Source organism: Haliaeetus leucocephalus, unplaced genomic scaffold (genome assembly GCF_000737465.1).
Source record: "Haliaeetus leucocephalus isolate CR32 unplaced genomic scaffold, Haliaeetus_leucocephalus-4.0 Scaffold250, whole genome shotgun sequence".
Classification (NCBI taxonomy): domain Eukaryota; kingdom Metazoa; phylum Chordata; class Aves; order Accipitriformes; family Accipitridae; genus Haliaeetus; species Haliaeetus leucocephalus.
In genome coordinates this window covers 73,600-89,771 of record NW_010972686.1, presented here as the reverse complement: position 1 = coordinate 89,771, position 16,172 = coordinate 73,600, and the positions used below count along the sequence as shown (strand labels likewise).

Here is a 16,172-nt window from a genome sequence, read left to right as displayed (position 1 = left end):
TTACTTGGAAAGCTAGAACCCTTTTTCTAACCACCTAAATAGCTTCAGAATAGTGGTAGTGTTATCTGTGCAATACCTGATACTTTGTATGGTAATATTCAAGTACAGAAGGTTAATTTAACTTATGAAACAATTTCAGATGGCAAATAAAATTAAGGGATTGTCCGTTTCTTGTAAAACATCCCTTAAACGTGAGATTCAGTAGATGATTGATTACTGCAAAGTATTACTACAATAAATGGGTATCGGTGTGGTAGAAAATGCTACATTGGAGAACTATCCCAACAATCCCCAGTATCAGTACAGGCTGGGGGATGAATGGATTGAGAGCAGCCCTGTGGAGAAGGAATTGAGGGTACTAGTGGATGAAAAACTGGATGTGAGCTGGCAATGTGCACTCGCAGCCCACAAGGTCCATTGTGTCCTGGGCTGCATTAAAAGCAGCATGGCCAGCAGGTCGAGGGAGGGGAGCTTGCCCCTCTACTCTGCTCTGGTGAGACCCCACCTGCAGTACTGCATCCAGCTCTCGGGTCCCCAGCACAAAAAAGGCATGGACCTGTTAGAGCAGGTCCGGTGGAGGCCATGGAAAAGATCCAAGGGCTGGAAGAACCTCTCCCATGAGAAAGGCTGAGAGTTGGGGTTCTTCAGCCTGGGAAAGAGAAGGCTCCAGGGAGACCTTATAGCAGCCTTTCAGTACTTAAAGGGAGCTTACCAGAAAGATGGAGGGAGACATCTTACCAGGGCCCGTACTGATAGGACGAGGGGTAACAGTTTTAAACTGGCAGAGGGTAGTTCTATATTAGTTATAAGGAAGAAAGTCTTTACTGTGAGGGTAGTGAGACACTAGGTTACACAGAGAAGGGGAACATGCAGCGGGGAAGGGAGTGGAATGTGAGAGAAACACCTATGCAGACACCGAGGTCAGTGAAGAAGAAGGAGGGGGAGGAGGTGCACCGGAGGAGAGGATGCCCCTGCAGCCTGTGGTGAGATGGCAGGCTGGCCCCCTGCAGCCCATGGAGGTGAGCGGGGGAGCAGATGCCCACCTGCAGCCTGTGGAGGACCCCATGCCGGAGGAGGTAGATGCCCCGAAGATGGCCGAGACTCCATGGGAAAGCCCGTGCTGCAGCAGCCTGTGCCTGAAAGACTGTGGCCCGTGGAAAGGACCCACGCTGGAGCAGTTCATGAAGGACTGCAGCCCATGGGAAGGATGCATGCCAGAGAAGTTCATGGAGGACTGTCTCCTGTGGGAGGGACCCCACACTGGAGCAGGGGAAGAGTGAGGAGTCCTCCCCCCTGAGGAGGAAGGAGTGGCAGAGACAAGGTGGGATGAACTGACCCCAAGCCCCATTCCCCTTCCACCTGCACCACCGGGGGGAGGAGGTGGAGAAATCGGAAGTGGAGTTGAGCCCAGGAAGGAGGGAGGGGTGGGGGAAGGTGATTTAAGATTTGGTTTTACTTCCCATTATCTTTTTTTTTTGGTTTGATTGGTGACAAATTAAATTGATTCTGTTTTTTTTCCCCAAGTTGAGTCTGGTTTTTGCCCATAACCATAAGTGGTGGGTGATCTCTCCTTGTCCTTGTCTTGATCCACAAGCTTTTTGTTGTACTTTTTCCTCCCCATCCTACCGTGGGGGAGGAGTGAGTGAGCAGCCTCGTGGTGTTTTGTTTCCGGCTGGGCTTAAACCACGACACCCTTCCAACCAAAACTGTTCTGTGATTTAACAAGAGAGATGAAGTTATTGGTTCAGTGTTTTATTTCAGGGAGACAATGAAACAGTGTGGGAGGAGGTGGGAGAGGATTTTGAATTATTTTTATGTAGTTGGAACGTAGAGGATGATAATATATTTGCAAGAGTTTTGGAAATTAAAACATTCTTTTTAGTTAGCTACATCACAGGTACGACATTTTAGCATGGATCCTTAATGTTCGTTCTTATACATTCGTGTCTTCTGCTTCAGCTTTTGGGGAAAAGTATTACTTCATTTCATAGCGTTTTCTGATTTGCGCTGGTTTGAAATGCCACATTTATATAATATCATGATTTGCTAAGAAATTATGTATATGTGTGTGCCATGAGATCTGTCATATTTCGATGACTTCATTTGTTGGGGTACTTTCTGTAATACCATTTGCAAACTGCTACGCTAATTCTAGGTTTTTTTCACTGGGTAGACCTGTGCATGATTTATACAGTATTACAATTTAATGAAATGATAATGCCTTTTCAAATGTTGATAAGGTGCTGTAGTTGCCAAGTGACACACTATGTTGTCAGTGTTCTTAGAAAGACTTTATCCCGTTTGCTTGTGAAATTAATGTAGAAAAGCTGTATTTAGTGTGTATGGTGGAGTGTTTCTAAACAATGAAGAACTTCATATCCACAGTTTTCTATAATCTAGGTTCTGCTGTAAATTGTACCAATACTTAGCTGCTGTTCTTCTTTTACAAATTATTAACAATAATGAAGATTTCAGAAGCCATCATTCATGCATACATATGCAGAAAGTTTATTTGTAGTTTAAAATTATTTAAATGATGGCATTTAAATTATTCCCCTCTGAATTTCCTAGATAGGGAAAAAGGGAGTAAGTTTTGGTTTATTGCTCTGGTCAACTATTGTAGTCTGTATCTTGAGACAAGCTAGAAGACAAAAGAGTGGTGGTTATTTTTACTTCTTCAGCACTTGAGGAATATTTTATTAAGGTAGAAAGCAGCAACTTTGATTTTTGTAGCGAAAACCTGTTAACTAAAAGCCATACCTTGTTTGTATGTACTACAGGTTCTGTGCATTACGTGAATGAGAAAGGAAAGACAAGGCATGTATTGTCCACAGACAGTCTGGTCCAAAAGCTTCTGTTCATGGAGAAAAGAGATGTTTTACTTGTAATAACAGAGAATCTGCAGTTGTCCTTGCATGCAGTTACTCTTGAGGGAGAGGCAGAAGAGCTCATGAAGGTAAGAGTTAGACTACAGGGTAAAGTTGCAATGTTTAATCTTTATAAGTATTTGTTAGAGTTTTTTGATTATCACTTTTTTGCTTACAAATGAATCAACTCTTTTTTTTTTTTCTCAGATAATACCTTGATGAGCAAATATATGCTCATTTAAAAGTGGAGTGGTGTGTTACTGAACTTGGAAAGATGGTTTTCATCTTGCCTTCCTGTTTTTCCTTAGTTTCTTTCATTTTGACCCTATGTTAATACTTCTACACTTCATTTACCTTGTCTTAGTGAATTAGACAAGAATTGAACAGTATAATCAAATACTTGTTAAAATGTCTTGTGAATAAATAGCTGATAGTCGGTGTCCTCAATTTTATTATCATCAGTCGCTTAGAGCTGTCTTGTCTTTCAGATTAGTAGGAGCAGTACCTCCTCTTAGTGTTACTGTCTTTGTCTGCAAATCTGAAAGATGGTTTAGTTCTCATATTGTGAAAGTGTTCTTCACAGCTGCAAAGGCTAGGAAGCTTTTAAAAAATAACAACCCACAAGCTGCAGAATCACAATAATAACGTAGTGACCCAAATATTATTGTATAGGTACAAAAACCAAACTGACTTCATCCAGGACTTATAATCACCTTGGCTCAAATAAAATACTGTACTGTTGGAGAATACTGCTTGGGGTGATGGAACCCAAACCTTCACCTTCCTAAGATATTTTTTTTTTCTTTTTTCTTTTTATCTAAGATTGAAAAAGACTGGGCACTTGTATGTTACAGGTGTGTCCACTTCTTATTAATCGTTACTTATTTTTGACTAGAAGTAAGATTTGTTATTTTACATTTTAAAGCAATCTTTATTGAGTTCTAAGAGAAGGTCTAGTACAAGAGAAAAAACTGCTCCTTACCTACTTAACCCACTACAAGGTTTCTTTTAGTAAATTTATACATCATATACTTGATGCATTTAGTGGTGATCACTGTCTGAGAGAAATTACTGGTCTATCTGAACTGACAGACAGGTCTAGTTATTCTTATATTTTAATTTTTTAGCCAATCTAGGCAATTCAGATGCTTATTGTCTTTCAGTGTGTTCCTCCTACCTTCTGTAAATTTATTTATTTACTTACGGTTAACAGGTGAAGTTGAGTGGGAAGACAGGTCATTCTGCAGACATCATTTTAATAGACCATAGCCTTGTTGTTACAGCACTAGGCGAGACAGTCATCAGGTAAGAATCCTGTTTTAAAGCTGTTATGGCTGCCCATGAGAAGTACCAGCTAAAGGTTTATGGTCTGCAGTGCACTGAATATTTTACTGCATTGTTTGGGGTTTTTTAAGTAATAATGAAAAAACTCCCAATATTTTCTAATTTTGTTTCTCAAAATAAATAGAGAAATGAAATGAAATCTGTTTCCTTGAGGAGAAAAATGAATTCTCTGTATCTTTCTTTGTTTATATATATATCCGTATTTTGTTTTGTCAGGCAGTACTACCCAAACCTGTTCCTTTCTGAGTGCTGTTATTGATTTCTTAGGAAAGTATATCCATGTGGGATTTTTGCATGAAGAAGATAGCCACTCTGATGTTCTTTCCATTGTTACTGTCTGATTCTCAGGATAGTCATAGCATCAGCAACAGGAAAAAAAAGTGCTTGCTTTTCAGGATGTTTCTCTGTTACTGTAATATGTCAAGTATTTCAGTTACTTCTGTCCATAATTCTTTAAACCAAGTATGTTACTTTGCCATGCTGCTGCAGTACCATGTTCTGTAGTTTTTATCTTTTTGCATCTTTTTAAAAAAGGTATTAAGTCTTTTTTTTCCTGTCTTTACCATGATTTGCTCTACCTGTTTCCTCTAACTTTTTTTGGGGTGTTCCATTAGCAACAGTAGTCCACTTTCTTGAGACTCTATCTGCTACTATCAGACAAAATCATCTGTTAATTTTGTGAGAATGTGATAAAGACCAAGTATCAAGAAGGAATGTGTTTGAGTGTTCAGTTCTAGAAAATACATCTGGAATCCAAAGGATTACTAGTTAACCAAGGAATATTCTTAAAATGGAAGAGGAAGCATAAGTAGGGAGGAGGAAAATCACACCTAAACTTTACTTCTTTTCTTTTTTTTTTTCTTAAAGCTGTGTTTGCTTCTGACTCCTTTCTTTGTAAGAGAATATCACAAAACATGCTGCAGATTAAGAAGTCAAAGGAAAAGGAAGGAGATTAAGAAATTCACATTCCAGAGGCAGCTGCTGGCAATTTAATTTTAAAAATTGAATGATCTGGGCATGATGGAAACAGCAAATTAATGCCATGTACAGTGTCCTATTGACTGTGTTTAGCAAGGCACCTGGAAGGAAAAGCATTGTTAACACTCTTCTTTTGTGTGCCTTAGGTTCTGGGATTTGGACCGAGACGAGAACTATGTGCTCTCCCCAGATGTGCAGTTTGGCTTTGAGGGAGGAGAATGTATCAACTGTATTTCTTACTGCAGTGCTAAAGGTGCGAAATAACATGGCAGCTGTGATCTCTCGATCCTAAACCTTGTCAAACCTCAGCCTTCAGTACCCTGTAGCCATTTCAGTATATTTGTCTTGTTACTGAGGGTTTCAGTAACACCACATGATGTAGAAGCGTTTTAGTTCAGATCAGGAGTGGGCTTTTGAAGGTACAATGAGATCATTCGATACTCACCACACTTTGTCTCAGTGTGGTGTTGTCTCCCGGCACACAAGCTGGATTCCCTTTGACATGGAACTGGTACAAATACTCCTGGAGTACAGCTAATGCACTCCAATGTGTTATGGGCATTCAGTCTACAAGCCTGCACTAGAGCTAATGCAAAGTAGAACTCACCAAACATGTATAGCATGGACATCAGGTTCTTAAAACTGATGTTTTCTACAGAGCTACTCCTATGCGTCACCTTGTTTGCCAGTGTAGGCATAGCTAGCGTCTGCTACAATGGTTTTCAATGGTGACTTGCCCATGGTGACTTGCCCATGGTGACTACAAAACCAGCTATTCAAAAATAAATGGTTAAAATGAAATAATTGTCTGATACATTTAGAAGATAACTTCACCTGGTAGCTTGGAAAACAGGCCTTGCCATGTGAAACTTCTCCCATTGTTTCTCCAGAAAGTTACTTCAGTTCAGAACTAGGATGCTGGTTTGCAGGAAGGCAAAGAAGTGGATGCTGCTAGCTGAAGGCTTTTCAGTACCTTAGAACCAGAGCTAGGCTGCCTGCTACTTTGTATAATGTGGGTTTGTTTTTCTGGTGTTTAAGATATGGAATGCCTAAAAGGTTTGTGAATGGCAGGTCTCTTAGCAGCTGGTACTAACAAAGGGAGAATAGCTATGTGGAGGAAAGCATCAGGATCTGATCAGAGCATACGGGCTTTGGAGGGCAAGGAGAAGTGGAAGCTCCAGGCACCTACTGAACTTGAAGGAAATGTCACTCAGATAAAGGTAAGACAGGAAAGAGTCTTCTTGCATGTTAGTAGGACTTCACAAACATTAGATGAATATATCATCTTTGTGAAACAGATGAATATGATCGCTATCATACAGATATGTGCACCAGTAGAGGCTGGTCCTCCTTCAGAAGAAGGAGGAAAACTCATCAGTATCAAGTAATTTTTAAAATTGAAATGGGCAGAAATGTTACCTGTTTGTATCTATTCTGTTACAGGCAGGGTTGAAATGCTCAGCAAGATAACTCACTGAAATGCAAATACATCTCTCTGCCTGGGAGAATTAGCAGTCATGGCATCCTTAAATCCAAACATCTCTCCATTACATGTCTCATTGACAAACCCTATGGATTCAGCACCCTGAAATTATTTTCTGGAAAAGATAGATTGTCAGAAATGTCAAACTGACATAAAGCGAGCAAGAAAATCTGACGAAATGCATTATTTATTTGTAGATAATTTTCTTCTTTTTAGTCACTTTCTCAACATAAAGTTTGCTCCTACTGGTAGTTGCAAAAATAAAACGATGTATTTACAATCAAATATTTTTTTGTAAGATGATGTGTCATCTAGAAGGGAATGCTATGTTTTTATACAAAATGATGTTTTCAGCTGCTTTTTTGTCAGAAAATGTTTCTTGTTTACTAGATAATATTTTTATGTGTGACTGTCAGACTAGATGTGGATGGTAAGTTTTCTTTTACAAGTTTTTGCAAAACCAATGCTTTAAAACATTTCTACTGTTATTTACAATATTTTTTATGCTGAAGCTTATGACAATACATAGCATTATAATATTTATTTTTTAACCCATTGTCTGTTAAGTGTCAGGGTGCAGCATTTTTATTTGAAGTATTTTCATTTGTCACAGTAAGCTTAAACACTGTCATTCATACTTATTAGCATTTTGATACATGCAAGAGAAATGCTGAGTGTTACAATTATAAATTTAAATTTAAAAACTTTTACATTAACAAACAGTTCGCTTTTTTGACCACCACCATTCTCCCAAAAGGCAAAGCTTGTGCTTTTAGGTTCTCCAGCATTTTTTGTTTTGTTTGTTTGCTATACCCTATTATTAAGTTTTTTCCAGTTTTTTTAGAGTTTCTGTTATAACTTAGATTATTCTGGTGCTGTGCTTAATATGTGAGAACATTACCCATTATTTTTTGGAAGGAACGAAAATCAAACAAATATATCTGGTGCCTTTCAAGAGAAAGTAATTTTATGTTTTCTTTTATTCTGTTTTCACATAAGAATGGAAAGTATTGAAAAAGCAATGGCATTTGCTTGCTCTGGGTTGGCATGTAACGAGGGTCTGTATCAAAGTCCTACTTACGAAATTAAAACATTAGTACAATTAAAGTGGAGAACCCAAATCTTTTGTTAAGATGCTTCAGTAACAAAAGGTCCAGGATATAGGAAATAGCATGTGCCATTAGTATATCATACATCTGCTAGGAAGTTGAGGGAAGGGAAGAGATATAGGTGTTTCTGTCAGCCTGACCATTCAAGCATTTTCCAGATAACAGGATATGGAGCGCTGTCCAGAAATAGCACCTTGTTCCCAATGTTTGTTAGCATAAAAAAAAGCATTGCCAAACAATTCTCAACAATCAGTGCATTTTTATCTCATGTTATAAAGCTGTCTTTAATTATGGAAACTCTAGATTATTTTTTATTGTAATCCCTGCATTCAGAAAAATACTTTGTAAAAGACTTTAAAAATTTACATGTGGAATCTTTTGGTAATTCCTATAAAAGCCTTTTTGTATATTACCATGAAGAACTCAGAATAGAAGGCCGTATACCATGGTGAGGTGAAAGGGCAGCAATAACTTCATTTGACTCCTTGCCAATCAACCTGATATGGTGGCTTCAAAAGAGAGGTGGTTGGGAAATGCACTCTAGCTCATCTGTTGTGCAGCATTGCATCTAGTTAATTGTAAATAAGTGCCATTAAAAAGAAACCCCCAAACAAACCATGCATAATAGCTTTTTTTCTTAGATCATGCTCTTGAAAAAAATGAAATTATTTCCAAACACAGCTACTTAAATCAGTGTTGTTGGAAAGGTATAGCCACAGAAATATCAGTATGTCAGGAAATTAATATGAAACCTCAAATAACTTTGAGGGAAGCAGAGACCTTAGAGACTTGGCATATCCCTAGAGTTTATAGAGCTTATCAGTTGTGCAGGGACAGAGAAGTTCTTGGACTTCAAAGGGATTTTCTGCAGCTCTGACAAACTTTATAATTGATCTAGCCCATGAAAGTATGTCTGTATGAATGGTCTCTGGTAGATTACCCCCACCACACACACACAAAAAAAAAACCAACCCCAAACCCCTCTTCCAGCTCCCTGGCCCAGCCCTGAGGGAGCTCCTGTGCTGAAGCTGTGCAGTGAACTATGGACTGTGCTTATCAAGGAACATTATTGATGGTGTGTGGTAGCTCGGATGTAGCACCCCTGCACCCCCATGTGTAACTATAGCTTCCAGACTGGAGTTTAGATCGCTTCTGGCTAACATGGTATGTGTGAAGAGTTCACGTGTAGTCAGCTGGTTGCCACAATGCTTTCTGACAAGAATCATCCTTTGGTAGGAATAAACATAAATAATGTCAGACATGCTTGTTTAACTATGAATATAAAGAGAAATAAATGAAAATGGGAGCATTACTTTCTCTTTAATAATAGAATTCATCAGCTGCATGTTAGAAACTGTGTCTTTGCAAGCCATCTTGGAAACAGTTTTTATCTTTCTCCCATTGAATTTTGTAAGGTATTTTCAGTTCTAGAATTGGTCTGTGTAGGTGCTATTTTTCAGTTTTAAAAGAAGGGAAAGATAACCTTCATAGAACTCACTGAAGAAGAGTTAGCTGGAACATGGAGACTCTTCCAGGAGAAGTGAGTTGGAAGCCACCACGCTGCTAGAAAGCTGCGAGCAGCTAGAAAGCTAGCTGCCATTACTGAAATTTGGTGGGACAAATCCCATGATTGGAGTGTGGCTATCGATGGCTGCAGGCTGTTCAGAAGGGACAAGTGAGGAAGGAGGGGCAGAGGGGTTGCCCTCTACATCAAGAAATGGATAGATTGTGAAGAGCTGTCTCTGAAGAATAACCATGAGAAGGTTGAAAGCTCATGGGTAAGGATTCTAATTCAAAGCAACAAAGGGAACTTTGTAGTTGGTGTTTACTACAGGCTGCCTGATCAAGGGGAGCCTATTGACGAAGCCTTCTTACTCCAGCTACAGCAGGCATCACGCTTGCAGGCTCTCATCCTGCTGGGGAACTTCAACCACCCCGACATCTGGAAAAGTAGCACAGTGAGTTGTAGGCAATCCAGGAGACTCCTGGAGAGCATTGAGGATAACTTCTTAAGCCAGGTAATAGACAGCCCTACCACAGGGCGATGTGATACTGGACCTGTTGATCCCTAACGCAAGTGAACTAATCAGAGATGTCGAGATTGGAGGCAGCCTGGCCTGCGGTGATCGTGCACTGGCGGAGCTCACAGTCCTGAGGGGTATGGGACAGGTGAAGAGTAAAGTCAGGACCCTGAATTTTAGGAAAGCAAAATTCTGTTCAAGGAGTTAGTCAATAGGATGCCCTGGGAAACTGCCCTCTGGGATGAGGGAGCAGAACAGAGGTGGCAGATCTTTAAGGATGCCTTCCATGGAGCACAAGAGCTCTCAATCCCTATGTGTAAGAAATCAGGAAAAGAAGGCAAGAGACCAGCATGGATGAGTCAAGACCTGCTGGTCAAACTAAAGGGCAAGAAGGAAATGCACAGGCAGTGGAAGCAGGGACAGGTATTGTGGGAAGTGTAGGGATGCTGCCTGGTTGTGTAGGGATGGAGTCAGGAAGGCCAAGGCACAGCTGGAGCTGAATGTGGCAAGGGATGCAAAGAATAATAAGAAGGGCTTCCATAGGTATGTCAGCCAGAAAAGGAAGGTCAAAGAAAGCATACCCCCCACTGATGAACATGACTGATGAACAATGGACAAAGAGAAGGCTGAGTTACTCAACTTTTTTGCCACAGTATTCACTGGCAGCCTCTCTTCCCGTAGCTCTTGAGTTGATGGACCTCAAGGCAGGGACTGGGGGAGCAAAGTCCCTTCCACTGTAAGAGAAGATCAGGTTCATGACCACCTGAAGAACCTGAACATCCGTAAGTCTATGGGACCTGATGAGATGCATCCCAGAGTCCTGAGGGAATTGGCTGATGTAGTTGCCGAGCCAATGTCCATGATATTTGAAAAGTCATGGCAGTCAGGTGACATCCCTGGTGACTGGAAAAAGGGGAACATTACACACATTTTTAAAAAGGGTAGAAAGGAGGACCCTGGGAACTACCAAACTGTCAGCCTCACGTCTGTGCCTGGGAAGATCATGGAACAGATCCTCCTAGAAGCTATGCTAAGTAAGTCACATGGAGGACAGGGAGGTGATTCAAGACAGCCTGCATGCCTTCACTAGGGGCAAGTTTTACCTGACTAACCTAGTGACCTTTTGTGATGGAGTGACTACATCAGTGAACAAGGAAATAGCTACGGATGTCATCTCTCTGGACTTCTGCAAGTCCTTTGACACGGTCCCCCACAATGTCTTTCCCTCCACATTGGAGAGAGAGGGATTTGATGGATGGACTGTTCAGTGGATGAGGAATTGGTTGCATGGTCTCATCCAGAGGGTAGTGGTCAACTGTGCAGTGTCTAGATAGAGATCAATGATGAGTGGTGCCCCTCAGGTGTCTGTACTGGGACCAGTACTGTCTAATACTTTCATCAATGACATAGTGGGACGGAGTGCACGCTCAGCAAGTTTGCTGACGACACCAAGCCGTGTGGTGTGGCTGACATGCCTGAGGGATGGGATGCCATCCAGAGGGACCTGGACAGGCTTGACAGGTGGGCCTGTGTGAGCCTTATGAGGTTCAACAGAGCCAAGTGCAAAGTCCTGCACCTGGGTTGGCGCAACCCCCGGTATCAATACACTGTTGGAGCTGGTCCAGAGGAGGCCACAAAAATGATCAGAGGGATGGAACACATCTCCTATGGGGAAAGGCTGAGAGAGTTGGGGTCGTTCAGCCTGCAGAAGAGAAGGGTCTGTGGAGACCTTGTGACCTTTCAGTACTTAAAGGGGGCTATGAGAGAGATGGGGACAGACTTTTTAGCAGGGCCTGTAGTGACAGGACAAGGGGTAATGGTTTTAAACTAAAAGAGGGTAGATTCAGATTAGATATAAGGAAGAAATTTTTTATGCTGAGGGTGGTGAAACACTGGCACAGGTTGCCCAGAGGGGTGGTCGATGCCTCATCCCTGGAAACATTCAAGGTCAGGTTGGACGGGGCTTTCACCAGCCTCATGTAGTTGAACATCCCAAACCATTCTATTTCTATAAGGAGAGAAGGATACTTTTGGACTCCTTTATTTATTCATCCGATTTAACATTCTTTGCTAGGGAATTTGAACTACATTGACTGAAAGGGTTATCAAAACTGCAGAAAAGAATATGGTAATCAAAAAAGAAACTATGCATGCAACTTGCTTTTACAGATTGCAGCATTATTAAGCCCTTTAAATATGTGATGCTCTCTTGCAGTAGTAAATGTAAGGTGGTGCAATAATATCTCAGGGAAGAAAAGTGGTTTTAATTTAAAAAACAGCTCCTCCCTTAGACTAAGGGAGTCTGAGTAGCTGGGTAACAAACATAGTAGTTTTAATCTGTAATAATTCCTAGTCATTGACTATAGTTGTATTTAGATAGTAGGACTTTGTATATGTATAAAAATGTTTATTCTATCCTACCCCTTGCCATCTGTCTTGGGACATTGCTGTGACTGTTCAAGATCTTAGATGAAATTGTGTGTTGTGCTTTGTTTTTTTTTTCTCTTCCCATTGTGTGCAGTGGGGATCCCGAAAAAACCTGCTGGCAGTGAACAACATCAGCTCTGTGGTGATCCTGAGTGAGCAGGCCATATCGTCTCATTTTCATCAGCAAGTGGCTGTTGTACAGGTGTCTCCCAACCTGTTTAACGTGACCATCTTCAGCACAGGAACCACACACAGTCTTCGTGTTGATATGAATGTTAATGGAGTCTTCGCTACTAAGGTTAATTGGTTTTTTTCATTTATTTGCTCGATCAGTTGCTTAGCTGGGTGTATGGAGACCAAACTTTCTAAGTCTTTAATATAACCCTTCTCTGATACTCAGTTTATTGTGTTACGGAAGTATTGTGACAGTAGCAACGATGCCATGGTGGAGCTGATTTTTCAGAGAGCACAGTGACTCAGTAATTCTCTAGGTGCTGACCAGAGAACTTTGGGGTTTCCAAAAGCCTTCCAACCCAACACACAGAGGAGCTAGTAAATGGTGGCTATTGTGTGGAAGGTCTTGCTGTGTTGCTGCATGAATCCTGTATGATTCCAAAAGAAACTGAATGTATGTATTCTTTTGCTTTTTTGATTGTTTTAGGATGCTGTAGCATTCTGGAACGGGAAGCAAGTTACTGTCTTTGAGTGCTCAGGAGATGCCTTCAGAAGTGCAGGTAGGACTTAAACAATGATCAGAGTTGAAATGGTTCTCTTCCTCCAAAGTTATATGTTGTCTTCATTCATGATAGCTGATGGACTGTAATCATAAGTGCAAAGTAAAAAGTATTATTAACACTAATTAGACACTATTGCCATTTTGCAAGACAAAGATTAGGGTATAAAAATCATCAGCAAAACCAGAACTCAAATGCCAACTCCTACATCTGTGCTTTATTCACTAAATATCCTGGGATATAATGTGTGGGTTAACCTCAGAATATGTTGGTATTCCTCTGTATGAGTAGCAGCGTGGCAACAGAGGTAAAACTGAAGGTGATGTGCACCTGTAGGCATAAAATTAAAATATATATATCCTCTTAACCTCTGGTCAGCTACAACCCAATCCTGGAAGTACCTAAAGACTAAATGTATTTTATTCATAGAGTTCCTAAGGCATCCAAGTGTGTGACTGGCCTTAACAAAACCAAGTGTCTTGTTGCTGTTTCCCACAGATTAGACGTATACCTGACTGTCACACCTAGGCTTGAAAGGTACCTTCAGAGCTAGCATATCATATAGGGCCTTGCACAAAATGTGATGTGATGATAAGGCTGCTTTTTTGTATCTTTTAGGTAAATCATTCCAACAGTTGATCGAGAACAGAATTGTTTTCCTACTTTTGTATCCCATAGCTCCTGTTGCCTTTTACAGATAGGTCATGATGATGGCTATTGATGGCTTTTCTATTTTGCTTGGGAGAAGGTGTAATCAAGGTTACACAGCACTTACATAGGAACTGGGAAGGAGTGGGTTTTAGTCCCAGCTGTCAGGAAAATCTGTTCCATAAACTGCTATATATACAGCTAAGTGAAGTAAATTAGTTTTTTCTATGATTAATTCTCCCTAAATATTTCTGCCTTGAGAAACAGGTTATGCAGAATTCCATCAATCCCATGCAAAATCTTGAGAGTTTAGGCTTTGTATTTTCACAACCATTAAGTGTTTTCTGAGAAGTGGCTTATCTTGTCTATATTCACTCATTTATTTTATAACTTTCCCATGCTGAATCAAAGCATTACTGCTACCAAGGTCCCAGCAGTCTACAACACTCATGAAATTATTTAAGAGCCACTCTTCTGACAGAGATTCCTTTATCACTCTTCAGTTGTAGTTCAATGAAGGAAGGAGTGAATTCTCTTAACAGAACCTCACATTGCATTACTCTTTTTCTTTCCTTCAGTCCCCATATCAACTCTTTTTCCCTTCCTCTCCCACTTGTTTTCATGGACAGAGTGTACAAAAAACCTGTTTTCAGTAGGAGCTCCAGCTTTTGGTTGTAATGGCAGAATGGAAGAAGGCTGCGACACCAAGGAGTTTGGGAATCAGTAGAGACTGATGGATTGAAAAATGGATTTGGTGCAAGATAGTGGAAATTGAATGCTTTGTCAAAATTCCTGGGGTGTTTTTCCTTTTCTAAAAATCTGTTTACTGTAATGATGGCTTTATTGTGATTGTTCCAGGCTCTTTTCTTTGTGACTCTCCAGTTCTGTCCGTGCATGGAGAAAATCTGTATACAGTTGAGCCGTATCGCGTCCAGGTCCGCACCTGGCAGGTAAGGGCTGATGAAACAATGAAGTGACAAATACGCCTTATTGTTTTCAAAGTTGGTGTTACAGCTTAGAAGTTAAGTGGATGTTCTGTAAATCTATTAACTCCACCTTTGGCATAGAAAAAATATTTTGAGTATTTCAGCAGAAAGATCTTTGATATTTTGTGTCCTTTAAAAAGTCTGTCACTAAATGCTACTGCACTGTAACTAATAAGTATTTATAAAAGAAAACAAATTCTGTAAGGGCCAGACTTTAAGAGGATCAAAATTGCGTGCAGGTTGGATATGTATATTACTGGCAGGAAGATGAACATACTGAATATTCTTATGGGATAATGAAAGATACCCCCTGCACATTCTGTGTGTTCCTGAAAAATCTTTTGCTTAACCTTTGCAGCCTCTGCTAGTCCACAAGAAACAAAAAGAGAAATCTGATTATCAGAGTTCTATGATACATATTTTACTTAGGAAATAAATATTATATTTAAGAATGGATGGGATTTATCACAACAAGGACTGATTTCATTCATATATTTATTTTTGCAGCTGTATATTAAAGGACCTTCAGGGACCTATATTTCTGTATCCCTCTTAGTTGGAAAAAGTTGTATTATTGAAGAGGAAATTGTTACAGAAGGATACCTCTAAATTTTGACTTTTTTGGAGGCTGTACATCCAGTTTTCCACCTGAAGCACAGATTGCATTTGTAAAGACTGCGTGTGTGTGTAGTTTCTCTTGTTTTGCTGGTAGTGGTTTGTCTAACATAGAAGTTCAGCAGTTAGTTACTTAACTTCATGACTAAATAAGTTCCTTCTAGTTAGACTCTGAACACACCAACCTGGTGTTACACATTTCCTCTCAGGGCACAGTTAAACAGCTGCTGGTGTTCTCCGAAGCAGAGGGGAATCCATGCCTCTTGGACGTCTGCGGAAATTTCCTGGCTGTGGGAACTGATTTGGCTCACTTTAAAATCTTTGATCTCTCCCGCAGGTATTAATAAGCCTCTTAAAAGCATCTGTTTATAATTGAGCATATATTTTGTGGGGAGGGGGAATCTTTAGTTGGTTTTGATCTGATGAAAAGTAATAGTCACTTTGAATCTTGAGAAAATACATGCAGCGTATGTGAACTGATGGCCTATCCCTAAAGAAAGGGAAGAGCCACAGAATTATTAGACAAGTCATGGGATAAGTAACAATAATAATTCTTAAAAGAGGATATTGTGAGAGATATTTGTGTCTATTTGAAAGTGGGTAGAGAATTTATGGAGGATCAAGACAAGGAAGTCATATGTTTCTGCTGAGAACTTGACCAAGACCTTAATCTCAGAAGAGTTGAAATAAATAAAAAAAAAAAAAGCTGGGTGTCATATCTCCTCATAAATCAACCAACTTGGTTCAGTGAATCCATGGAGGAAGTGAACCTAGAATTGTGGACAGTCTGTTCTTCCTTCTGTTAAGGTTAAGAGAGAAGTTTACTTGACTTTGTTCAGACTTTACTGTGCATTCCCCTGCTGACAAGCAGCTGTGGCATGAAAGAGAGATGTGTCTGACATGACTTTCAGTTCAAAAATTTATCTGTGTATTGGCTTTGTGTGGCAAGGTTTTGGTAGC

General features: G+C 40.2%; 1 protein-coding gene across 1 annotated transcript in view; it reads left to right on the top strand.

Moving 5' to 3' along the window:
- IFT140 (intraflagellar transport 140) overlaps window positions 1–16,172 on the top strand; it is an 85,986-nt gene that overhangs the window by 8,383 nt on the left and 61,431 nt on the right. Inside the window, 8 exon segments of the mRNA XM_010568557.1 lie at window positions 2,781–2,956; window positions 4,081–4,172; window positions 5,336–5,442; window positions 6,261–6,409; window positions 12,324–12,527; window positions 12,891–12,963; window positions 14,470–14,561; window positions 15,422–15,549. Coding sequence (XP_010566859.1) covers window positions 2,781–2,956; window positions 4,081–4,172; window positions 5,336–5,442; window positions 6,261–6,409; window positions 12,324–12,527; window positions 12,891–12,963; window positions 14,470–14,561; window positions 15,422–15,549 — 1,021 coding nt within the window.